The sequence below is a fragment of the Pelophylax lessonae genome (genome assembly GCF_965119305.1).
Source record: "Pelophylax lessonae genome assembly, chromosome: 3".
Lineage (NCBI taxonomy): Eukaryota > Metazoa > Chordata > Amphibia > Anura > Ranidae > Pelophylax > Pelophylax lessonae.
In genome coordinates, this window is record NC_138770.1 from 289,148,010 (window position 1) to 289,175,485 (window position 27,476).

General features: G+C 40.2%; 1 protein-coding gene across 1 annotated transcript; it reads left to right on the top strand.

Moving 5' to 3' along the window:
* Window positions 1-27,476, top strand: LOC309551490 (uncharacterized protein). The gene is made up of 2 exons (XM_082252094.1): window positions 1-301; window positions 24,929-27,476. Exon 2 carries the CDS (start codon window positions 24,934-24,936, stop codon window positions 26,731-26,733), a length of 1,800 nt encoding a protein of 599 aa, XP_082108220.1. The 5' UTR covers window positions 1-301; window positions 24,929-24,933; the 3' UTR covers window positions 26,734-27,476.

Consider the following 27,476-nt stretch of genomic DNA (forward strand, 5'->3'; position numbering starts at 1 on the left):
TAGTACAACATCTTCTCTGTCCCTGAGATTACAAGCTTAATCACTGGGAAATCCCATTTCGCAGTCAGGCACGCAACAGATCCGTGAGTACTATTTTGTCAATTTTAACGGACAAAGTACCATGACTTCTAGCTCCTGGAAAAAATGAAGAATTTTAACCCATTGACACATCCCCCTCTGCTGATTCATTGATCTAAATGCTTTAAATAGAGGGAGGGGTACAAGCCTTTCCTTAGTCTGTACAGCTGCAGAACACAGAAACAGCTCCAGCATCACTTGAGGATCATATTCAACTACTGGGGTAGGTAGTATCTGGATGTTATGATTTTTGCTGTCATGCAGTGATATATAATTCTTCATAGTTAATGATTTTCTCACTACATAATTGTGCAGACCCTGAAATAGAATCAGCTTAGAAGTAAAGCAGAATTAGTGAATCAATTAACACACATTACTTTACTTACTTTAACTTATTTACTAGAAGTTTAAAGTAATGGATAACAGCTGTTGCAATTATATATAAGAATGGTTAGTAACTCAAACATGTGCTTTGCTAAGACTTTTCAATAACAGCAATACACTTACATGGTTAAAACTAAATCAATAGTTATACAGTTTGTGTGTCACATTAATCTGTAATTCAGCAAATATTTTTTTCTCCCTGCTCATTTTTATCACAATGATTATGCTATTCACAGAAATATTACATTTAGAGGGATACGTTTTACTTTGGCATGTTTTTTTTTTTTTTTACTACATCTAATGTTCTCCAGAATTTTATTCAACACTCACACTAATTATAGTGCAACAGGTCCAAATGTGTATACACAGAAACCAGGACAATCTAATAACACAAACTGCTGATGTGCAGAAATATCAGACCTGAAAGAGCAGCGCTGGACTGTCTCCAGTCAAAATGACGTTATTTTTGGAAGGATGCAATGCATGTAAAGTACAATATTGGGACCACATGAAATTGTTTGTCAGGAAATCCTTCTACAATATGAAGACAATATTTTGGCTGCTTGTTAGGCTGCCTCCAAGACAAAATGCAGCTTGTTCATGGCTAAAGTACTGCATTGAAAAACAGTGACTTATTATAGAAAACTATTTACCATTTTTTTTCTACAAATTAAACTGAGGTGTGTGCGCTTTTTTTTTTCTATTTTTTTTTTTTTTTTTACAAAAATACACTGTAAAGTGCAGCACTGAATTGTGGTTCATAATTTAGATTGTGTAGCAGTGAATGCTGTAGACAACTGGAAGTTGTCCAAAATGTCACTCACTATTTGATACTGCTTTTAGTAAGTTATCCTTTGATAGTTCAGGCGTCTTCAAATTCTTTGAACATCAAGTATCTAATATCACTACAATCATTGATGGTTTTGTGTATTTATCTTAGAGTTGTGATAAGTGGGAGTAGGCTTACTAAATTTGATTTATAGTGATAATGTGTTCATAACTAGTACATATAATTTATGTTGTTAAAGAGTGCTGGCTCAAAGTCATGAAATAGTCAGTGTGTATATAGAGCTCCTAGATATGTAGGACTCTCTTTCAGTCAGTAGAGTGGCATATGATCATGTTAGTCCAGCAGCATTTCAGCTTTGCATTCCCTGCTTGTATACTGGGCTGGTAACCTGGAATAGGCTGCCCAGACATCCCCGATTTCTAGAGACAGTTTCTGCTTTCAGGAGGCTGTCCCCCCCAAAAAAGGATCCCTGGATGTGTTCCCATTTTTTAAAATGGGGTCCCCAGCCTGACGGCAGCATAATAGTAAAGTGGCATTGACAACTGGATCCACCACTCAGCGAACCAACATCACTGGTTGTTGGGATCCAGGCGGCCAGGCTGCACATCATCATGCATTTCCATGGCAGCAGCATTTTTGTCCTCCCACTGACACAGCAGCATATTTTCCTTCTACTGACACTGAGGCATCAGCTTTTTTTTTTTTCGTTCCATTGACACAGATGCAGTAGGATTCTTTCCTTTCATTCACGCCAACGACATATGAACATTTTCTCTATTCCCCCCATGCCCCAATGCCATTTCTTCCTTTGTCACTGTTAGCCTTTTATCTTGCAACACTATTAAACTCTTCCACATGCTGCAGTGGGCCACAATCAAGGTGTCCCTCCTAATTATGCATGCGTATCTTGGTGCCATTTGGAATGCAACTTTGACTCAACTTTGACGCAACTTTGAAAGGGTATGACTTGGATGTGACTTTGGCTTTGACCAAAGATAACGGACAACTATTGCACAAATGTTGCCTATTAAACATTCGGGTATCCACCTAAGTTGAGACAACTCTTCAACCTGAATTTCCCTCCCCTGTTGGCATTAACACGGATCCTTCTAGATAAATTTCATCTGGGTTTTCACTCTTGGTTTGGCAGATGCAACCTCCTGAAAATATGTATCCTCCCGAAATTCCTCTACCTATTTCAAACACTGCCAATATGTATTCCCCCCAAATTGTTCAAGCAAGTTCACTCCCTGTTATCTGGTCCCATAAAAAACCTAGGTTCCTGAGGCATCTACTGACCCTCCCCAAGATGTATGGAGGGATGCCTCTCCTGGGCATTAAAAAATACTATCAGGCATCTCACCTTAGCAGGGTTGATGATTGGGGTCAACACTCCACTACCAAATTATACGTGCAAATCGAACAGGCTCAGCCACCCTTCGCCTTGAGTGGGACCCCCTGGGTGTTCCGTGACCTTCCTCCGGCCTTGAAGGCCCACCGTTTGATAGGTACCACCCTGCTGACCTGCAAACATATGTGCAATCTCCATGGGCTCTTCATCAATGAGTCCCCACTTTACACGATCCTCGGTTACCCCAAATTTAACCCCAGGCTCTCTAGAGCAGTCATTCACTCAACTGCGTGTCGATTGGGCACTTTTCAAGCCTCACATTTCCTTCTACTCTCACAATGGCCTTCCATTTCTCACCTTATGGATGCTCAGGGCCCCTTTAATCTCCCTTTTTGGAGCGCTTTACAAGCTCACCATTTTCTCCATTCGCTGCCACCTCCGAGCTCATTCAGTCGTCCCTTGACCCCCTTCGAAGAGCTCTGCTCCAGACAAGGCACCCTCACTGAAAATGTATGGTCTTCTCATCTCCCCGCCGGACCAGCCTGATCTGCCTTGGGTGCGTAGATGGGAGGATGACCTGGGTCATTCTTTCTCCCGGATCAAATCCGTTACATGCTCAGATTTGCACTCAAATCATCCATGTGCACTAAGCTAAAGGAGACCAACTTCAAGATTCCCCCCAGGTGGTACTACATGCCCACGAAACTCCACAAATGTTTCCCAGAGGTGTCGTACTGCTGCTGGCATTGCCAGGGAGCCGAGGGAACCCTGTTGCACATCTTCTGGTCCTGCCCTTTACTGACACACTTTTGGTCAGAGATACGCAGGATTATCCAGACGCTTACTGATCATGTTATCCCGAACGATTCTGCCTTCTTTTTATTGCATCTATCGGACATACTGGCGTCTTCCTACAAAAAGTTGATTCTTAGACATCTCCTTAATGCGGCCAAGTCGTGTATTCCCCTTTGCTGGAAGCGGTCCCCTCCCACGGTTGCGAGTTGGGTGCGTAGAGTGGAGGACATCAGTAGGATGGAGGACCTGGTTCTGTCATCCCGATACCAACACGAGAAATATGCAGCATTTTGGGTGAAACTGGGACCTATTTGCTGTATTGGAGGAGGGAGCTGCTCTTTTGGGTACGAAGTCTCCTCATGGATGGTACATGCGCTTCTCCGTTAGGATCATCTCTTGCCAGTCACTCTCCTTTCCCTATATTCCCTTCCACACCCCCCCCCCCTTTTTACATTTTCTTTTCTCCCTTTCTCTTCTCTTCTTCTCTCCTCTCCTTCGTCTCTCCCCTCCTCCCTATTTCTTCCTTCATCCCCTTCCCCATTCCTCCTTTCTCTTTTCCTTTCTCTTCTATAAAAGCAAGTGAGAGAAGTGTTAAGCCTGTTATTGACACACCGTTGATTTATGCAAGAATTATTTCTTTCATGTACATGTATGACATATCATCTGACTTGCTTGTATACTGTATTTTTTTGGATGTCTCTCCTTCCCTGCTTCAATAAAATTTATATTAGAAGAAAAAAAAAATTCGGGTATGACTTTCCTGCAACCTTAGAGGCTTAACATTGAAGTCTATGGCCCTCAAGTTGCATGACAGTCGGACCAAAGTAGTGCATGAACTACTTTGAAATCGCTGCAACTTTGAGCCGCCCATAAATGAGCGGTTATCATTGGGAAACATGGGGTACGACTTGTCATTTGACTTTGATGTCCAAAGTCGGATGAACAGTCGTACAAGTGTGAATGGACACTAAATGTCTGCCTCTTGTTCTAAAAGTCTGTGACTAATTGTTTGAGGGCATGTTTAAAATGGTAGCTTGATTTTGTGGGTGTGGCTAAATATTGGGTCATGGTTTTATAAAGGGTGTGATTATAAATGGGCATGGTCAGTAGTATGTACCTGGATTTCATTTTAAAAAATTGCCCACCTTAACCTGATCAAAAATCAATAAAAAAAAAAAGTAATACGTTTTTAAATGACGTAATATGCATGTTGTAGAAGCCAACAACAGGCTATCAACAATTTTATTTCATCGTTTTGATAGCCCCAAGCTTGTTTATTTGTTATATTTATTTTCATGCATTTATTTTTTCAGAGACATGTTTAGCCAATTCTTACATCACAAGTAAACTACCATTAACTTATTGGTTTATTGGTATATTGGTTTAAACATATAATTGATTATGGGAATGTATATAGCACTGACAATTTATGAAGCACTTTACATAATGTACATTACTACATTCACATTAGTCTCTGCCTTTACAATCTAAAGCTGGATATACATGGATCAAAATTGGGTTGGTTCAACATAGAGCGGAATTTCAATTAATGTATGGGCACTTCTGTACAACTGTCCTGTCAAATTTTCCCTGCTCAATTCCCTGCCTGCAGCGCTGATGACTGTATTCTGACATTGGGGAAATGTCCTGCTGTCAGAAGACAGTAGCTCAGTTGGGAGGATTCCCCTATTCACATTGAGTGTGTAAATGGGGAAATTGAGTCTGTTATTTGTCATTCAACCTGCTGTGATAGACAAACACAAAGTGGCACATAGTTGTGAAGTGGCAGGAAAATGATTTTCCAAATTGTTTTATAAATAAATATCTGAAAAGTGTGGCATGCATTTGTATTCAGCCCCCCTGAGTCAATACTTTGTAGAACCACCATTCGCTGCAATTACAGCTGCAAGTTTTTTTGGGTATGTCTATACCAGCTTTGCACAACTACAGAGTGAAAAGTTTGCCCATTCTTCTTTGCAAAATAGCTCATGCTATGTCAGATCTGATTCAGAGCATCTGTGAACAGCAATTTTCAAGTCTTGCCACAGATTCTCAATCGGATTTATGTTTGACTTTGACTGGGCCATTCTGACACATGAATATGCTTCAATCTAAACCATTCCATTTTAGCTCTGGCTGTATGTTTAAGGTCATTTTCCTGCTGGAAGGTGAACCTCCACCCCAGTCTCAAGTTTTTTTCTAAGATTGCCCTGTATTTGGCTCCATCCATCATCCCATCAACTCTGACCAGCATCCCCCAAAACATGATGCTACCACCAACATATTTTACGATGGGAATGGTGCATTCAGGGTAATGTGCAGTGTTAGTTTTCCGCCACACATAGCGTTTTGCTTTAAGGGCCAAAAAGTAAAATTTTGGTCTCATCTGACCAGAGCACCTTCTTCCATGTGTTTGCTGTGTCCCCCACATAGCTTCTCACAAACTGAAAAGGAGACTTCTTATGACTTTCTTTCAACAATGTCTTTCTTCTTGCCACTCTTCCATAAAGGACAGATTTGTGGAGTGCACGACTAATAATTGTCCTGTGGACAGATTCTCCCACCTGAGCTGTGGATCTCGACAGGTCCTCCAGAGTTACCATGGGCTTCTTGGCTGCTTCTCTGATTAATGCTCTCCTTGCCTGGCCTTTCAGTTTTGGTGGCCGTGTCTTGGTAGGTTTGTTGTGCCACACTCTTTCCGTTTTCGGATGATGGATTGAACAATGCTCCATGAGATGTTCAAAGCTTGGGGTATTTTTTTATAGCCTAACCCTGCTATAAACTTCTCCACAAATGTATCCATGACCTGTCTGGTGTGTTTCTTGGCCTTCTAGATGTTGATTGTTCACTAAGGTTCTCTAGGGCTGGCCATACATGTTCAATTTCCTTGTACAATTTTCTGTTAGATTTACCACAAACCAGATAATATGAGGTCAAAGCTAAACAACACTTTCATTTGTATCCAATTAGGCAGGCCTTTGTACTACATAGTTGAAGGTAAATTTCAAGAAAATTGTACAGAAAATTGTATATTGTATGGCCAGCCTAATAAATCTCTGAGGGCTTCACAGAACAGCTGTATTTATACTGAGTTTAAATTACACAGAGGTGAACTCTTTTTTCTAATTAGGTAACTTCTGAAGGCAATTGGTTCCACTAGATTTTTAGTTAGGGTTATCAGAGTATACTGAATACAAATGCTCGCCTCACTTTTCAAATAATAATTTGTAAAACATTTTGAAAAGCATTTATCATTTTCCTTCAACTTCACAATTATGTGCCACTTTGCGTTGGCCTATCACATAAAATACATTAATTTTTGGGTTGTAACTTGACAAAATGTGGAAAATTTCAAGAGGTATGAATACTTTTTCAAGGCACTGTACATTTTATTTAGTAAAACACATCACTAGTTAGGTGGAATACTTGTAATCACAGACTATATAATATCACTTAAGGGTATGTACTTCATGAAGCATTCACAGTCAGCTCAGGACTGGTCTGGTTTCACTGGTGGCTTGGGTGGGGAGTGATGGCATCCCACCAATATGGAACATTGGATGTATAACAACTTTTCATTAGAATAACCTCCCATTATTCCCAATTTTCCACATTGTTTTAATATTTTTGTGTACCTATAAACAAAAACAAGAAAAGCAGAAATTCTCTATTTTTTTACTACGTAGAGATATCCCAACCTTTTGTCTCCTCTATTAAATATCAGGACTGTTATACTATGCCGGACTCTAAATTTGCCTGGAGATCTGCTTTAAAAACAATTTTCATTACTTATCTACTGACCACAGAGCAATATCTATCATAGACCAATACCTCCTATCAGCTCTGTTTACTGGAAGGAGTAGCCAGTGCAGTGTTATTTAATGAAAGCTAAACCCATGGCCTTGCAATGTCCTCTTCTCTTCTGTTTTCTCAGCAGTATTGTGTGAATGTATGTGTTTTTCTGTCTTTGCACAAACTCTATACAGCTAATGTGTCATTTCCCATGTACTCCATAAACGCTCATACTAATAAACAGAGATCAGCAAACCCTGTTTTAGATGCATTGCACCAATTTACTTGATGTTGTTATCTGAACTTTAGAGGATTCTGCTTTTCTGCCCAGCCATCTTTTTACTACAGCCAGCTTGGCAGGATTCTATTATAACATCAGACACAATTCTCTATATACAGTAAAACATTGCAGGAAGAAAGTAATCACCGTTTCCCGAACGCAGTGGATATTTCCTCAGTGGTACTGAGTGCCATGAACAGTCACTATTTTTTGGGGGCTGCCATAATGTCATCATCATCAAAGATAAAGACAGTGCACTTGCTGTCACAAATAGCTGACAACAGATATTCTTACTTATTTATAGCTCATTGTACTGTCAACATATAGATTGCATACGTAGAGAACCAGCAGGAGTTGTGTATTGTGAGTTTTAGAGTTTGTTATTGACTGAAGGTGACACAGAATAAACTGGAAGTAATAATGACAGAGTTTGTGGACTAGATTTAAGGTGGGTTCACAAATGTCCAGCTGCAGTTTGCAGCCCACAGTCCGGAGCATTTCTGTTCACTAGTTCAGGTGAGATTCAAGACCAAATTTTTCCCCGACTTCGCACCTGAACCCGACACAAAAAACGCACAGGACTCTTTTCAAAACAGCATCGTGGCCACCCTGGACATGTGTGAACTGCCTCCATTGAAAGCTGGTCACATTCACATGTTATGCGATTTGGATATTAGTAAAAACGTATCCAATTCGCATATATGTGAACTCAGCCCAAAAAATCAAAACATATTTTTTGTGCTGTTGAAGTTACACAACAAATCTCAACCTTGTAGTGTTCCCGTTCCACTGACCTAATACCAGTGGTATCCGCTTGATTAATCCATTTATGGTTGTGCCGGATAGCAGTGATGTATAGCTTCAAACTTGCAAATTTTAATAACATATTAGTTGGGCAATAAGCCTAAAGCCTGGCCATACGTAGAGGGAAATTCATGTATAGCCACCCTGGTTGTACAAAAGTCAATCTACCAAATTACCTCTGTACACCCACGTTATCGGATAAATGCCGCTCGATTAGCACTGCTGGCTATACCTCGCAATACTGATCAGTGTATTCTAAAGCTGGATACACACTATCCAAGTTTTGTGGTTAGATTTCCTTTAGATTTACCTTTTCTATGTAGTGCAAGGGCCTGCTAGATTGCATACAAATTGAAAGTGTTTAGGTTTGACCTCATATTATATGGTTTTGGTAAATCTAAAGGAAAAAGTCTTCAGAAAATCTTATAGTGTGTATGGCCCATTACAATGAGGAAGTCTCCACACATGACAAAAGTCAATCTACATGACACTCCATGACAAAAGTCAATCTACCAAATGACGTCTGTACAACCACACTGTCGGATAAATGCCGATTGATCAGCGCCACTGGCTATACCTCGCAATACTGATCAGTGTATTCTTACAATGAGGAAGCCTCCACACATGACAAAAGTCAATCTACATGACACTCCATGACAAAAGTCAATCTACCAAATGACGTCTGTACAACCACACTGTCGGATAAATGCCGATTGATCAGCGTCGCTGGCTATACCTCGCAATACTGATCAGTGTATTCTTACGATGAGGAAGTCTCCCCACTGTCAGAATACAATAGCTTAGTGGAAGGATTCCCACATACATCCCGAATGTGTGGATGGAGGAAGCGGGTCCGTTTTTTTTTTTGTTTAACCCACTCACTGGTTGATTGAAAAAAAAACTGACCCATCTATGGCCAGCATAAATTTATCAGTCTTCTACATGTGCTGTCAAGTAAATTTTGTGTGTGTGTACAGTTATTGGTTGACTGTGTTGTATTTTCACTGATGCACATCCAGGTAAAATTCCGTATGAATTAGAAATTGCTTGATCAAGTTGAAGCACCTAATTGTGAGGGTCTAAACAAATAATGCACATTTTCATATCCTTCAAGAAAATAATACATAGTTGTGACATGTTTGGGGGGAAAAAACAATGATTTGGTGCATAATAAATCACAGCACAGACCAGCAGTTACAGCAATGTCAAAAAGAACGAAGACTCAAATTACAGCGTGGTGTGTGGCCGCCATCACTTTCCTAGCATGCACTTTAAAGTTTATATACACTCAACTTACTTGCCTCTAGACATCCCTTGTTTATACTAATTAAATCCTACTGCTAAACACAGACTTCTTTTACAGTATGTATATATGTTTATATCCACGTAAAGGTTTACATCCATAACACATACGTATGCAGCTACATAAAGTTGCTTAAAAAGTAATATTGTTGATTCACCTACATGATACTAAATCCTATATAAAAGAATGTGCATACTTCTGCCCCAAACCCTGTGATGTAGTATTATCTCCTTTGACTACAAAAACAAGCATCTGTACCATGGTGCCACCTCCTGTCCAAATGAACAGTGGATAGATACTGGTTTGAGGGCACATCATGTTTTTAAATTCAAATTATTATTTATATTTTACAGGATGCATATAGTACCAACATGTTGTGCATCGCCATACAATATAAAGGTAGACAGCACAGTTACAATGCAAATCCAGACAAGAGGGTTAGAAAGGCCCTATTCACGAGAGCCTACAATCTAAAAGGGATGGGAAGTAAAACAAAGGATAATATTGAATGGGGATGAATTAATGAAGAAAGTAAAAGTTCTGTTGTTCAGTAGGGATACTAAAGGCTTCCCTGAGGAGATGAGTTTTTAGGGATCACCTAAATGCAGAATTGAAAATATCTGGATAGATTGGGGTAGAAAGTTCAAGAGGATGGGAGAGCTTCTGGAGAAGTCCTAGAGGTGAAAATGGTAGGAGGTGACGAGGGAGCTGGAGGGAAAGTGGAAGCCAGTGAAGGGATCAATAGAGAGGGCTGGTGGATAGTGAGTGGCTGGATATGTGGATGAGTCTGGCAGCAGCAGTTATGATAGATGGGAGAGTCGGTATAGACTTTGTAGGGGTAAGCCAATGAGAAGGGAGCTGCAATAGTTGAGGCAACAGATAACAAGGAAATTAATTAATAGCTTGGTGGGGGTAGTTGATTAGGAAGAGGCAGATGTATTTGTATGTATTTCTTACATCAAAATATCCATATCTGGTCATTTTCAGTCTGTAGCCCCACTCTGAGACACCCAACCTTTTGTTTGAAATTGGCCACTTCATACTGTGCATGTGCGCCATGGCCTTTAGGTGCATCTTAGGTGCCTGTTCACTTAAGAAGGCGTGTTATAGGGCAGCTGCTGGTGTGCACTGTAAAGTAAACAGTACCAATGCTCAGATTACTATGCATCACACCACTGTCTACCCTTTTAATATCATTTTTTTGAAACGTCATAATTACATTTCTTTCACTATACTCCACTGCAGTGTGATATGGTATAGTGCAGTGAAAAAAAGTAATACATATCCTTTCAGCGTACACCACAGTGACATGGTGGTGTGAACTGAATACATAAGACACAAGGCAAATTGTCCTGTCTAAGCAATGGGCTGGTTTTGGAATGGTTGCTCAGTGCAGAGAAATACATATTGCTGTAAACAGACCCTTATAGTAACACTGACACATGCTGTAAGCCACTCTGTTGCTAAAATAAAAATGAGCAAAAAATGGCTTCTTCAAAGAAGAAACTTTAAGTAGTACTAAAAACAAAACTTTTTTTTTTTCATTTTTGATAAAAGTAAGAGAGAGTTATAAGCCCCTGACAATTTTTTCCCATATGTGACCCATTGGGTAGAATTCAATTTACGTACTGTACCATAGCCAAAGCAAGAAGTGTTGGGAAATCCCTCCAAAGTGAGGGGTTCCTTGGCTGCCACCAAAACCAGTGTCCCCATTGGAAGATTTCCACTGTGCTCCTGTTCTGGTGACATCCCAAAATGTGGGATTTTCTTTCACTTTCGGTGATAACAAAAAAAATAGAGAGGGTGAAACTCCCCAATGGGGGCACAGACAACAATAAAAACCCACCAACTAATTCCTCTCCACTCTATCCAAAATGAAAAAAAAATGTTGCCTTTAGTTATACTTTAATAGTCACCCATATTGCTGCCTGTGCCCCTAATCTCTTGAAGAGAAACCTTTGCTAATGTTGTGCGAGGAACAATGTCTTTGGCAGGTTTTATTACTTATTTATGTTAAGCACTGGGCCCCTTGATTTTAATTTTGGTAGTAGCATAGTATTTGAACATGACATGCAGCATAACAGATTTTAATCTTGGGTGATGAGGCTCAACGTAACTGAAATGCTTCCCGGGAAAGTGAAGTAACTGTGTAATTAAGGCAAATCACATCTGAACAAAACCCAAAAGTTGTTGCAAAATTCCTCTTTGAAAAGGTTGAAGAGCATAGTTAGTTATAGAATGTCCTGCAATACCTGCATGACAGAAAAATTCAGAACTATATGTACTTGTTTGTACATAATTGCAGCTCTATTCTGTGAATAAGGAGTAACTATAAGATTCTTTCTCTTGCAGCAGCCTTATGAAACTGGACCGTTAGGATGTGAGGGCAGATGAGGATAAGAGGCTGCAGGCTGGATTCTTCTACTATGCTGTACTTTTGATAAGCACTCATGTTTATAGCTTCAACCAAAAAAAGCATACTGCAGGATTATGAATATGACAGATCAAGGGAAAGTGTAAACTGTTAACATAGAGCAAGGTAAATTCAAAGGGCAAATACATATTCATTTTCTACTCTGTGAGAAATGCATGCAAACATGCCTGCATAAAATAATTAAAGCAGAGTGACTACATCTGACAAGGAAAAGTAAAGTTCAGTTAGAGCTCAGCCAGTTTCACATTCTTGGACTTTTAGTTCCTCAGCAGCTGCTAGTCTACAGGTTGTCAATTCCTGTAGACCGTTAACAATAGCTACAACCAAGGAATGTTTAGAGCAGTTACTGTGCTTATTTCCTAGGAATGGACCACCAAAAGTGTTTCATCAAGCTGACCACTGTGTATTGCTCAAAAGAAAAAAATTAGATGCAGATATTGTTTTACATTCTGTAACTAGCAAATAACCTAGAGTAGGGATCTACAATCTTTTCAGTATCAGGGCCACGTTATATATTAAGCAAATAGTCTGGGGGCTGAAAAAAACGTATTAAAATTTTAAAAAAGATAAACATGCTATAAGAAATACCTTCACATCAGAAGTCCCACCATTCACATGCAAAGTACCCCCTTTCCCATCAGAAGCCCCCCCCCCCTATCACATCAGAATCTTCCCCATCATATCAGAGCCCCCTTTTAAATCAGATGCCCCCTACAAAATAAGAAGTCCCTCATTTTTAACCAGAAGTCTCCCTCCTTTACATCAGAGGCCCCTTTTACATCAGAAGCCCCCCCATCACATCAGAGCCCCACTTTCATCAGAGTCCTCCTTTGACATCAGATCTCCCTTTCAAACTAGAAGCCTCTCATCAAATTAGTCACCCCTTTCATATCAAAGTCCTCCCTCACATCAGAGCCTCCAATTCACATCTAAGTCCCCCTTTTATATCAGAAGTCCTGCATCACATTAGAGCTCCCCTTTCATTACAGTCATCATTTTACATTAGAAGCCCCCCATCACAGAGTTGCAGTGAGCTGGGTAAAATCTTGTAGTGGGCTGGATGAGGCCTATGGAAGAGGAGACCCCCTAACCTACAGGCACCATACATTTATCTGCATAGTTTTGAATAGATTATGGAATGGTTAAAAACCCATCATGTTATTTTGGTGTCTGTATTCCACTGGAGAGGGTTCTCTACACTTCCTGTCCTAGGGATGCAACAGGAAACGAGGGGAAATTTCCCTAAAGTGAAGGGAATTTCCATATTAGCCAGCGGTCACAAAAACATTTGTTCCCATTAGATAATCTACCATCACATCCTGCTCTGATGTCAACTATAACATTTTGGATTCCTCCTCACATCCTGTCTTGGTGACAATGTGACCAGGACACATAGTGGGGTGAATTTCCCCAAAAATAACACAGACAGCAGTAACAACTCCATTCCTTGCTCTAAAAAAAAAAAGTTTTGCCTTAACATAGAGGATAAAGTGAATATTCAAGAAACAGAAGTAGAAGGCCTTCCATTGCTAATTTGTTATTAGAGGTGTAGGCTGTGGGGCTGTTACCAAGATCCTAATTCAATATCTAGTAAGTCAATGACCTGGAACAAACATACAGCCAGTGCTGAAGTCTGAACTACTATTCTTTATATCTGTTTCATACTAGTAGTATACAAAGTATTGGGGTCTTGCAAAAACAATTCAGCAACAAGAGCATCTTTAGTTGAATCCTTATAGGTGTAGCACTACCCCCGCAAGGGCTGCTGGTGACAGGCTCCTCTACTTCTGCACAGCCAGGCAACACGCATTCTTTGCTTTCATCGATACACGAGAAGTCAGTCTCTTGGCTTTGTTATCAATGTTTAGTTGGGGTAACGACTTGGATGGGGTGAAGGGATTCATGCAACAATTTAAAAATAAAGCCCCGTACACACGTAGCGATTGTCGGCCGTAAATATTCGGCCACCGTCCGATCGGCCGATTGTCGGCTTGTTAGTATGATGCTTCCGACAACCGACTGCGACTTTTCGGCCGAACAGAATCTGGTGTGCAGGCTTTAAAATTTTTGTTGGCCAACACCAGAACGGCCGATTGCTCCTCAGTCTGTACAGAATTCGGCCGACAAACAGCAGATGAGTAAGACTGAGCATGCTCAGAGAAGAAAAAACACAAGGAAAGTTAACCATCACATTACATCACTTCTGCAGTCGGCTGTTATTGGCCGTCAAAATTCGTGTGCAGTCTTTAGCACTTTTCAACCGATAGGACAGCACCAGACAAAAGACGGCCGATCGTTCGGCCGACAATTGGTGCGTGTGTACGGGCCTAAAGAACAACAAAGGGGGACAACTTTACTCTTCTGTACAAAAAGATCCTGAACTGCTTTCTTCCTTTCCTCACACAGTCCTTAGTAGATTAATAGCAAAAGTCCATTACAGACTAGAAGCTCTTAGCCCCTCTTGGAAAAAAGGGGGGCAAACTGCATGCAGGAGTGTATCCTCTCCTTGTATAGAACTGCTCCCAGCTCCACTCTGTCCTCCTTGCTCATACTGTTCTCAGGCAAGATTTCAAATCAAATTGCACTGCTGAATAGATCCTCCTGAGCCAGCCTGAGTCCAGCCTGGAGCTTGGGTCTCCCCTAGACCTAGAAGTCTCCTCCTAGGTCACCGACAGCCTCCTCAGCACTCCATCATCCACCTGACTCCCCTGCTAGCAGGACTCATCCATATTTAAAGTTTTACTTAACCCAGGACCCTGAATTCACTATATCTGGTCTCCCACAGTACACAGAACATGGAAATGCAATTATTTTTGTAAATATAAACTGCTAAATACGTTTTCTCATCAGCAGTATATAGCAGTCTAATGACTTCTATCATTGTCTAGTTAAAGCTTGTAGGAGGAGTTTTCATTCTCCCCTGACTGTCCTATGAGGCTTCAGGACCCCTGACCCTCTGTCTGGACAGTTCTGACTGGCCCTGTGCTGATCACATGCACTCTTCCAGAATAAAAACTCTCGAGCAATACACAGCAAACTGAACCTCTGGCTCTGTACTATCAGCAGATGGATTGGGGACGGTGGAAGAAGGGGAGGATTAGCAACGACAGGATAAAACAGCCTCACAATGTGCAGGCCTAACCCCTTAGGTTCCACAGTGAGTATAAAAAACATGCTTTACTGCATATACAGACTGGTTTTTCTGTTGTGGGTTTAGTAAAACTTTAAAGGCTAGCCTAGCCACCCTGCCAGGACAGAACCCAGGGGATTGGCCAAGTACCCCTAAGTATGCAGATCAACCCTCCTGGCCTCCGCCCACTAACTTCTAGAAGTTTCTTCAAACTTCCAGAACCAGGGGCAGGCACCAGAGACTTGCCTGTATGAGTTATCCAGCCTGACCTGCAATATGCCCTGACACAAATTCCAGACTCACAGTTACCTTGAGTCAAATACATTTGCCTGTACTTCACTACTAACACACTAGAGGGTGCTACATAGATTCCCATTAATGTATTAATTGTAATTTGCTCTATAACAGGAAGTTACTAATTGAAATGTTAAAGCAGAAGTCCAGCTATTTTTCCAAAGTTTCTGTATATACATAAGGCACTATACTGTACATTTATAAATGTCTACATTTTCAAAGTGTGCATCGCTTGTGCTGAGTAATAGGTTATTATTAGTATTCTGCTTTTAGTTAATAGGGTCGGTCTATAGTGGTAATAAAGTTCATACATTTCATAGAACTTGGCTGCTTATTGGACATTCACAAAATAATCACTGTCATCTATCCAGACTAATAATTCTAGGGGACTGTGGTGGGCCAAATCACCAACTAGATTCTTATATCCCACAAACAATTTTAGCAAAATTTTAGCATAATATCTCCCAGCTGAAGTTCCTGGCTCTGCATCTCCCCACAATGCAGGCAGTCCTCCTTTTTCTGTGCTGCATATCAGAAAATTAAAAACAAATTCCAAGCAATAAGTCCACTCTCCACCCTCAAAAACCCCCTCTTTCAGGCACAAATTAACCCCCCCCCACCCCAACAAACCCCATTGAATTTGGGGCAAGCACCAACATTTGTTGTGTGGAGGCATGACAGATATCTAAAATAAATGCTGTAGACACTCTTTATAAATTCCTCAGAATGGATTTCTTTCTTACTCATCTCTTCCTTTCTTTTTATGCACAAATCTGTTTAAAATGTACTTGTCAGAAATGTTTATATTACTTACAGTACACCCTGTTAATGGATGCGTGTATTTCTTAAAAACACTGCAATAATGGAAAAGCAATAATTTGGCTGATATCAACTAGTCATATGTTTGTCAATTTTCTCTCTCCAGAAACGTGATGGAATTTGATTACTGTACAGAAAAATATGCAGTTGTGTCAATAAACCAGAACTTCAGAGACTAGCTAGGAGATAAGTTTAATCAATATACACCCCATGTCTGATGTCTCTAGTGGGGCAATGTGTTCTGTTCGCCCTTACTAATCAGAAAATGATAATACTGCTGTTTTGTAGAGCTTGGCATGCTGGACTTCCTGGCCCAGGTACCAGGGATTCTGTTAGAAACCATGGGGCCCCTGATAGACCCCCGTACTGCTAAACTCACATTTGCCCAAGATAGAGCAACATATCTATATAAAAACTGCCATACTTCCAAACATGTGGGTGCAGGTGTACAGCCCCAAACACAGACAGTGTACATTTGGGCTGCTTACCCGCACCTATATACCTGTCAAATTATGACCTGTGGCTGTGTTTGTACAGCCTCTGAGTCCCCATAAAGTAACAGCTGCCTGAACAAAGCACTCACACGGCCAGAGTGCCAAGAGATTGAGGACATAGATTCCCCCAATCTTTTTTTTGCAGTCTCATCCTTTGGTTACAACTACAGAGGGCTGAACTATACTATATGCCAGATTTCAGTCTTTTGGCCATTTCCTTTGTTTTTCCAATGTCAACCTTTTCTAGGTATCTATAAATACACAATCTCAAGGTATTGCTGGCCTGTTTCTGTCTGTCTAAACAAGGGGTGTCCAAACTATGGGCCTCCAGCTGTTCAGGAACTACAATTCCCATCATGCCTAGTTATGTCTGTGAATGTCAGAGATTGGGCATGTAGTTCCACAACAGCTGGAGGGCCGTAGTTTGGACACCCCTGGTCTAAACAGAAGTATCACTTGTCTTTTATACAAATATTTTGGTAGAATACCTTCCCTCTTTAAAATGTCAGTAAGTTGTTGGTATGCATTAAGTTTACCTTAAAGCTAAACCCCAGCCTCAATTTCCGTCTTGCACAGTTGTACATTCCTATACTGAAAATGCTTACCTTGATTTTACTGCACATTGTAAACTTCTCACATTGTGCATTAGAAGCTCCAGCAAGTCAGATAGAGCCCACCTTATTTCCAGGCTAGAGGACATCCAGCATCATCTAGTGTGTTTCTTCCCAGCCTTAAGCCCCGTACACACGCAACGATTATCGGCCAACTGATCGTCCGTCTTTTGTCCAGAGTGGTGTTTTGTTGGTTGGAATGTGCTCTAGACTGCACACGAATTTTCTCGCCCAACAAAAATCTACTTCAGAAGTGATGTCATGTGTTGGATTGCTTTCTTTGTGTTCTTTCTTCACTGAGCATGCCCAGACTTGCTCATTAGATTTTTCCCTGTCGAAATCTGTACTGACTGCACGAAAATTGGCCGTGTTTTGACGGCAGACAAAAATTTTATAGTCTGCACACCAGATTTTTTTCGGCCGAAAAGTCAGAGTCGGTTGTTGGAAGCATCATACTAACAAGCCGAAAATCGGCAGAACGGTCGTTGGACGAAAATTCCCTGCCAATTTTCGACGCGTGTGTACGAGGCTTTACAGTCCCTGGCCTGCCCCCTTCATTCATTGGACTTCAGTTCTTTCAATTAATAGCATGTTGCTGAAGGGGGGAAACGAGGGACCAGGGAAGACAAAATATAATCAGATTAAACTTCAGAATGAAAGCAGAACACACCATAGAAATGCAGCCATTTTCCTCCTTCGCACAACCGAGCACATACTGTACCTTGGAATGCAGAGGTGAAGTTTCCAATCTTGGTCACAGACTGGGCAACATTTGCTCGCTATTGAATAGAGGAACTGAATTCAAGCCTCAGGCTTGGCAGTTGGAAACTCTTCAGTCTTAACCACTGATCTGGGTAATTCAGAGACAGAGCATGAATGGAAATCTTACTCTGATGTGGAAACTCTCTCATGGATTCCTGTGCCAGTATACGTTTAAATGTGAGTTTAACTGTTCATCGTTCCTCTGGTAGGTAGAAACAAACATTGAGTTGGCACTGCTTCTAGAAATGAATAATGTTCCCCTACTAACTGAACAAATAAATGGTCTAAAATGAAATAAATATACACTCACAACTAGATATTTGAATTTGCATCTCATCTTTCTCCCACAAGAAGACATGGTACTCTTCTGTAACTGCAAGTAATTGTTATTCTGCAGTAATAAAGTGGAAGTAAAATTTTGTTTTTAAAAAAATGCTGGTATGCTGCTTTTTTATTACAAAAGAGACTGGGTAAGGCTGACCATAGAAGGTTATTTTTTTTTTTTTTTTGGCAATCAGAATAAAAAACAAATGGATTCCCGATTCACACAGGCAAGCTGGGTGGAGGAATCCTCCTTACTGTGCCATTGTATTCTGACAGTGTGATTCCTCTGCTGTCAGGATACACTGATTAGTGGCTTCGACCAATTGGCTGCTAGCTGCTGATGGCAAAAACAGTCCTGCTCAGCAAAAGTGATCATTAGATCGACTTCTGTTAAGCGGGAATGGCCATAGATGGATCGAAATTTGTCCAGTCCCTGCAGAACAGGCTGAATTTGGATCCAATTGTGTGCAGTTTTATTTTCTTGAGCCATAGAAGCTTCTGAAGCTTTTCCCTGCTGGTCAGCACTTTTTTCTAAAAGTGTACACTGAGCTGTGCATGCGCAGCTCAGTGTACAGTCTTGGTATAATTGTGTGCCAAGAAAAAGTATCTCCTGTGTGCATGCAAAAAAGTTATGTCATCCGGGCCAAGTCAATCAAAAGGATGAAGATTTTAAACCTGGAAGAAGACAAGGAGAAGCATCAGCGATGGAGGAGAACACTGACATCGCAGCTCCTACTCTGATCCTCAAGAGCAGTGGTCCTCAACTCCGGTCCTCAGGGCCCACTAACAGGCCAGATTTTAAGTATTACCTTGGGGAGATGCAGACTAGAATACTGCAATCACTAAGCAGGAAATTAATTCACCTGTGATGTAATTTAGTTATCTTGCAAACCTGGCCTGTTAGTGGGCCCCAAGGACTGGAGTTGAGGACCACTGCTCAAGAGGATTGCTTTCTTAGATAAGCATTACAAATTATGTGTGTACTTGCACATTATGGCAACAATCCCTGAGGAGCCCAAAATTTTGCTGTTTACTCCCAATTTAAGAGTATGACACCATTATTTGCTTTATAATGACTACAATATTAGGGCAAAACTGGGAAAAAATTGCACCAATAAAGTCTCTGATATAAAAAGTCTAGATATAGTTTAATGATGACAAATCCCTTTCTGCGCTTAGCTAAAAATACCAAAATAAAATATATACATGATAAAACATGATGCAAAAATAACATACATAAAATCCCCAGTGTGCTGCCATAATAACACCCCTCAATAACGTGTACCAAAAGAGTCATCCAAAACTCCTCATAAAATAATGCTTTCCATTCAAGTGTACATCAGTAATAAAAAAATATATAATAAATAAATAACAATATCTCTTAATCCAAACAGCATGACCCTGTTAAGAACCTTGTTTGAACCAACTGTTACTGCTTGATTAGCATCTGAGGTCATTTTTGATTCCAACAATGCGTAAAACCAAAACAATGTGTAAGTGGAGATTTGTATCAAGGATGTATACATGATGCTCCACATAAAGAACGACTAATCCTCACATGTTACACAATGGCTGATCTCTAGGCTATTTATATCATGAAAGAATAAGGATGTCTGTGTTCCATAAAGCTGGACGCTAACACTAGACAAGCATGTGGTTCGAATTAATGTAGTTTTCGACTTCTCCACCTACTTCTGGCTTGTCTGACATGATAGAGACAACATAACTACAGTCTCCCAGAGGAAGCCAAATGTATTGATGGCAGGAGATAAAGCCCGGATTGAAAAGATTTCTGAATGGAATTTTATCCTACATACGATTTTAAATGTTCCCTATCTATTTTTAATTCCTAAAATATAAAATCCTGAAAAATGATAGACGATTTACGTCAGAGGAGTTTAATAGCTCAGGAGCCTGAGGTACGTGGCGGTTTGCTCTTCTGTGCATGCATATGGACACCAGGTCACCTCAACCAGCCAGTACAGAAAAGTTAATTGACAAGAAATAGGATGCAGCTGGCTGCACATAAACCACCAGGGATCTGGAGTGCAGGAGCAATGTGTGACAGGCACAGGTGAATGGGATTGCATGCGTGATGTATGTATGAGTGTAGGACCATGAAGCTTATTACAGTTGGAAAAAGGAATAGACACCAATGATAAAGGCTGCTTACAGATACAGTGCATCAGGAAAGTATTCACAGCGCTTCACTTTTTTACACATTTTGTCATGTTACAGCCTTATTCCAAAATGGATTAATTTCATTATTTTATTCAAAATTCTACAAACAATACACCATAATGACAACGTGAAAGAAGTTTGTTTTAAATCTTTGCAAATGTACCGTAATAAGAATAAAAAATGAAAAAAAAAACACATGTATTCACAGCCTTTGCTCAATACTTTGTTGAAGCACCTTTGGCATCAATTACAGCCTCAAGTATTTTTGAGTATGATTCTACAAACTTGGCACATCTATTTTTGGGCAGTTTCTCCCATTCTTCCTTGCAGGATCTCTCAAGCTCCATCAGGTTGGATGGGGAGCGTCGGTGCACAGCCATTTTCAGATCTCTCCAGAGATGTTCAATCGTATTCAAGTCTGGGCTCTGGCTGGGCCATTCAAGGACATTCACAGAGTTGTCTTGTAACCACTCCTTTGTTATCTTGGCTGTGTGCTTAGGGTCATTGTCCTTTTGGAAGATTAACTTTCTCCCCAGTCTGAGGACCAGAGTGCTCTGGAGCAGGTTTTCATCAAGGATTTCTCTGTACATTGCTGCATTCATCTTTCCCTCAATCCTGACTAGTCTCCCAGTTTCTTTCCCTGAAAAATATCCCCACAGCATGAGGCTGCCACCACCATACTTCACTGTAGGGATTATATTAGCCAGGTAATGAGCTGGTTTCCTCCAGACAAGACGCTTGCCAAAGAGTTCAATCTTTGTTTCATCAGACCACAGAATTTTGTTTCTTGAGGGTCTGAGAGTCATTCAGGCTCCTTTTGGCAAGCTCCAGGCATCATGTGTCTTTTACTGAGGAGTGGCTTCCATCTGGCCACTCTACCATGCAGGTCTGATTGGTGGAGTGCTGCAGAAATGGTTGTTCTTCTGTCCTCTCCCCAAAGAGAAACCCTGGAGCTCTGTCAAATTGACCACCGGTTCAAGGTCACCTCCCTGACTAAGGCCCTTCTTCCTCATTCGCTCAGTTTGGCGGGCGGCCCATTCTAGGAAGAGTCCTGGTGGTTCCAAACTTCTTCCATTTATGGATGATGGAGGCCACTGTTTACAGACAATTCCTTCATGGACTTCATAACTTGGTTTTGCTCTGACATCCACTATTAACTTTGAGGCTTTATATACTTAACATCCTTACATCTCAAGGATGATCAATGAAAACAGGTTGCGCCTAAGCTCAGAGTGTCATGGCAAAGGTTGTAAATACTTATGTCCATGTGATTTTTTTCATTTATTTTTATTTTTTTTATAAATTTACAAAGATTTCAAACAAACCTCTTTCATGTTGTCATTATGGGGTATTGTTTGTAGAATTGTGAGGAATATTAATGAATTTAATCCATTTTGGAATAAGGCTGTGACATAACAAAATATGGAAAAAATTAAGTGCTGTGAATTCTTTCCGGATGCAGTGTATAGGAGGACGATGGAGATGTAAGGTAATTAGGAAGCTAAAGAAAACACTACATGCCCTGTTCAGAATTTTTTTCAAATACAGAGGACCAGATCACCCACAAGAAATCTAGAGAAAAAGGAAGACAGAGCGATCGAAGTGGGAGTAATGCTATGAGACAGAGAGGGATCCCAAGAAAGGAGAAACTGATGGAGGAAAAATAAAAATACAGAAAGCTATCAACACTGTCTATACCTCAAAATAGAAAACCCAGAGCAACAGGCACAGAAGGTTCATAGGACATAGAAGGATTCATGGAAAGCTGCAAGATGTTGATCGCTTGAGAGAATTGCCATGAAAACATGAACCAAACTGCTACCAGGGAACCCCCCAGGGGGATGTGTTAGAGAGATCAAGCCTGGTGGATGGGTTGTCCTTGACTAGTGTCATTCTTATATCAAGTAAGATGGTATGATCTCTAAACATAATGGGCTCTCTATATAAAGATAGCGTTTTTTTTTTTTTTTATTGAGATGTGTTTTGAATCAGAGTGCTGTGTGCTATAGTGCAAGCCCCTCCAAGTGTTACTTTTTTGTGTAAGGTGCCAAGATTGCCATAAAACCCAGGCATTAAAAAAAAAAAAAGCAACTGTGTCTCTACCATGTTCAGAGTGATCATGGACCTCTTGGCTGCATCTCTGATCAGTCTTCTCCTTGTATGAGCTGAAAGTTTAGAGGGACGACCAGGTCTTCGTAGATTTGCAGTGGTCTGAAACTCCTTCCATTTCATTATTATCGCTTGCAGAGTGCTCCTTGGGATGTTTAAAACTTGGGAAATCTTTTTGTATCCAAATCTGGCTTTTAACTTCTCCACAACAGTATCTCGGACCTGCCTGGTGTGTTATTTGTTCTTCATGATGCTCTCTGCGCTTTAAACGGACCTCTGAGACTATCACAGTGCAGGTGCATTTAAACGGAGACTTGATTACACACAGGTGGATTCTATTTATCATAGTCATTTATGGTAGGTCAACATTGGATCATTCAGAGATCCTCACCTAACTTCTGGAGAGAGTTTGCTGCACTGAAAGTAATGGGGCTGAATAATTTTGCACGCCCAATTTTTCAGTTTTTTATTTGTTAACAAAGTTTGAAATATCCAATAAATTTCGTTCCACTTTATGATTGTGTCCCACTTGTTGTTGATTCTTCACAAAAAATTACAGTTTTATATCTTTATGTTTGAAGCCTAAAATGTTGCAAAATGTCGCAAAGTTCAAGGGGGCCAAATACTTTCGCAAGGCACTGTATGTGTGGCACATACTGCTCTATCTACAGTTGAATCCAAACCTTACTAAAGTTTTATAAAGGGGGCCTACTTCTTCCCCACTTCTGAACTTTTGGCTTTTTTAGAGGTATTGTAACATATGGAAGCACTATTACAGTAGGATATGGAAAGTTACGCTACAGTTACAAAATATTATTAATGTGCGCTACCTTTCTGCCTACAAATCATCTGCCGGCAGCCAGTGACAAAAGATACAAATAAAGAATTTTGTGATCACTTCTGTAACAGCGTATTAATGTGTAATGTGTGAAGCGATTTTTTATTATTTTGTAATCTGCTTAAATGCCTATTCTGATTTGTTTTACAATTATTTTTCAAACTGGAAAAAGGAAAATCCAAGTATTTATACAGAGGTTCAGAATGAGTAAAATTAAAAATGCATTTTTCTTTCTTGAAAACAGTAGTAATATGATTGTCATAACTGCCAAAGTCATATTTCCACTTTCCACTATCCTATGTAAATATAGTGGTGTCTTTATAATCTGCTACGTCAGCTTTTTCCAACCTTTTCCTTTTCCCAAAATATAGAGCCAAAGAAAGCTAAACACTACTCTTACTGAAGTGCAAATTTTAACATTTGTAAAAAGTCAACCTATAAGCCATCTCCATTTCTACCATCTCCCCCTGGCCGCTGATGTATGCAAACAGCAGTGACCTGTGACTGTCACAGGAGAAGCTCAGAGGTTTTTTGAAGGTAAAGCTGTGACTGACAGTCTAGCTTCATCTTCTGGGTTCTACAAGAGTCAAGATGGTGGAGCCCAAAGAGGAAATAACTGGGTCCCTGGGTATATACTGGAGCCGAAACTTTGTTTACTGGCTATGTACTGCTTTATTCATAAGCTGAATAGATCACATATAAAAATGATCACTGAATTTGAGTGGGCATGGGTAGGTGGTCTGTTTAAACCTTTTGGAATTCCATCAAGGAGACCTCTCATCCACTAACAAAAGTCATGAAACTTTTCATGGTGTTATAGTGAAATATGACATAACCTGTGTAGTTCTCGTATTGATAGATACTCTTTAAATGAGTAGTCTTTGCAATACTTTTCAGATTAACATACAGAAGAGATCGGCTTATTGACCCTATGGACAAGTTTTACAAAGTATTATCTTACACATCATTTGTAATTATGCATTGCATGGGTCAGACAGTTTTGCCTATTGCAGGTTGTATCTTGCTTTGCAGTGTTAGAAACGTGTTATGCTTTATTGAATCTTTGAGTTAACTGACTCACTGAAAGCAGTGTGGCTAAAATCTTGTCTTAACAGTTGTTAACAGAAAGGCAGAATCAATGCACTAATCCAGTGAGAGCTCCCTCCAGTTACTAATTAACAAATCAGTACATATAACAAAAAAAAGAAAAAGCATATGGGAAGGACATAAAAAAGTAAAATTAGTAATCTGATTTCTATGGCTTCACCCACTAATTAATGTTTATTGACTATTTATGCTAATACAGAACGAGCAAACAAAAAAAATGTTTTATCCTCTTCCTTTTTTTTCCCTAGATATCATGAGGTCGAATTGGCACTTCAGTGGAATTTTGATCTTTATTATCATCCATCTCACATATAGTCAATGCCCTAAAGAGTGTAGATGCCTTAGAGCAGGACAAATAGATTGTTCGGGAAGTGATATTGTAGAGATACCACGCTCCATTCCTCAGAACATTAGGAGCCTTCAGATTATAAACACAGAAGTGACAGAGCTACAAGATGGTGTTTTGGAAAATATGACAGCACTACTGGCCCTGAGGATTGAGAAAAGCGAACTGTCCACTATAGGTCCCAATGCATTAAACAACCTCATGTCCCTTCGATTTCTCAGCTTGTTTAACAATAAATTACAAGATTTGCCAGCTGGGTTGTTTAAAGACCTGGGGAAGCTGGAAACTCTTATTCTCTCAAACAACATGTTGGCTCAAATTCACCCTTTACTATTTTATCCACTAATGAATGTAAAAGAGCTGTCCCTTTTGGGAAACAATCTTCGTTCTATACCAAGAGGTGCTTTTGATCAAATGAGTGCTCTCACCAAACTTAATATTGCCAAAAACAACCTCACGCGCTTGCATCCCAGAATTCTGGAAAAAGTCACTAAACTTCAAACTCTTCGAGTTTACGAAAATCAGCTCAAGGAAGTTCCAGAAGGGCTTCTGAGTGCACTTAAAAGTTTGCAAGAAATTTCAATGCAAAACAATCAGCTCGGTCAAATATCTGCCGATTTATTCTTGAATAACCCGGATTTACAAAAAGTGTACCTATCCAATAACCAGATTACTTCATTGCCACGGGGTTTATTTACACACACACCACAGCTGTCCAAACTTACATTATTTGAAAATGCAATCAAACATATTGACACCGGAGTGTTTGGGTCAATGCCAAAACTAAAGGAGCTCTGGTTATATGAGAACAAAATTGAAGAGTTAGTAGATGATGTCTTCTTCAATCTCACCCAACTACAACTACTTATTGTATCAAGAAATCAGATCCACACCATCTCTCCGGCTGCTTTTAGTGGATTAGCTGAGCTCCTGGAACTTTCGTTGCATACCAATGTACTTACAACTTTACATGAAGATGTCCTTCAGAATTTACCCAAGCTAGAGAACATATCTCTTCACAGCAACAAGATTGAGCATCTTCCTACAGGTGTCTTTAGAAATATGGACACTCTGAAGGCCATACAGCTACAAAATAATTCATTGCAGAGGCTTCCAGAGGGGATTTTTGATACTATTGTGCATTTAGATGAGGTGAAACTTCATAGTAATCCATGGAACTGTGACCTTCATCTTCTTCCTCTGAAGACTTGGATAGCCCATAACCTAAACAAACTTGGGAACTACAGCCGGGTTGTGTGTGCTAATCCACCCTTCGCAGGCATGCCTGTAGCTGAACTAAGTGACCAGCAATTAGTATCTTTGGTGTCTACAACTTCCCCAGATATGGACCATTACACATCAGTGCTTGAAACCAGCACTTCTCATGAGCCCGCCAAATTTACTGAACCACCAAGTCAAGAAAGAACAACTCTCACATTTGTAACAACCCCACAGCCAGGATTCTCTGAAAATAACCCTACAATGGAAACACAAGATGAGTATTCAGACAGTGGCTCTGGGTTTGTACCAACCTACTCTCCGCCTGACAGGGAATCTCGTGGGAACAGGCTGGTTGGTGTTGTGGTTGCAATAATAGTTTTATGTTGCATAGCCATTGTTTGCACAGTTATTGCTTGTATATTATATAACAGAAAGAAGAAAAATCATGTGGTACTCATGAGAATGAAGCAACAAAATGAAGCATAATGAAACTGATATATAACTTAAAAATTACTGAAATAACCTTCACAAATGGTGGTGGGAACTAGAAGACACACTGTTATATGACTGCTTCAGTCTCTGACTTAGTCTGAATGTACTTTTATGTTAATGCCTGTCAACCAGTTTTGAAAATGTATCATTGATGCTACACCAAATGTTAAAACCTAACTACTATGTTGTCTAGTAACAAATATCCTCTTTTAGGGAAAATGTCTATCCCCTTACTGGAGTAAAGTATTATATAAGTTAGAAACATATGAGAAAGTGGCATTATCATGGCATCGTCTTTTTAAAAACCAAGTTTAATGTATGGTGACTGTCTGATAATGTCACAGACATTTTCTCAGGGGCACAGTAAAAACGTCTTTGAGCTGGTTTTTAAAAACCACCAAGGTGAATAATCTCTGTAAACAGCTGAGTAAAATAGTTAAAGGTGAATTCCTGGTATGATTTTTGATTGGCACAATGTAAGTATGCATATTACATATCTGATGCACCACAGGGGGAAGCTGACAATCCCTCTAGTAGTTGGTGCTACTAAAGTGGCAGTTGGGATCCTCTAGGCTAGGTCCTGGGCAAGTGGCTTCCCCTCCGCACACTGACATCAGGGAGTCACTTGCTTGGTAATGCTTCCCTCGTAGCCCATCTATATGAGATATGAATATTTACATTGTGCCAAGCTAGACCAAGAGTGGACTAAGTATGTAAAAAGTATCATGTTAGGTTGC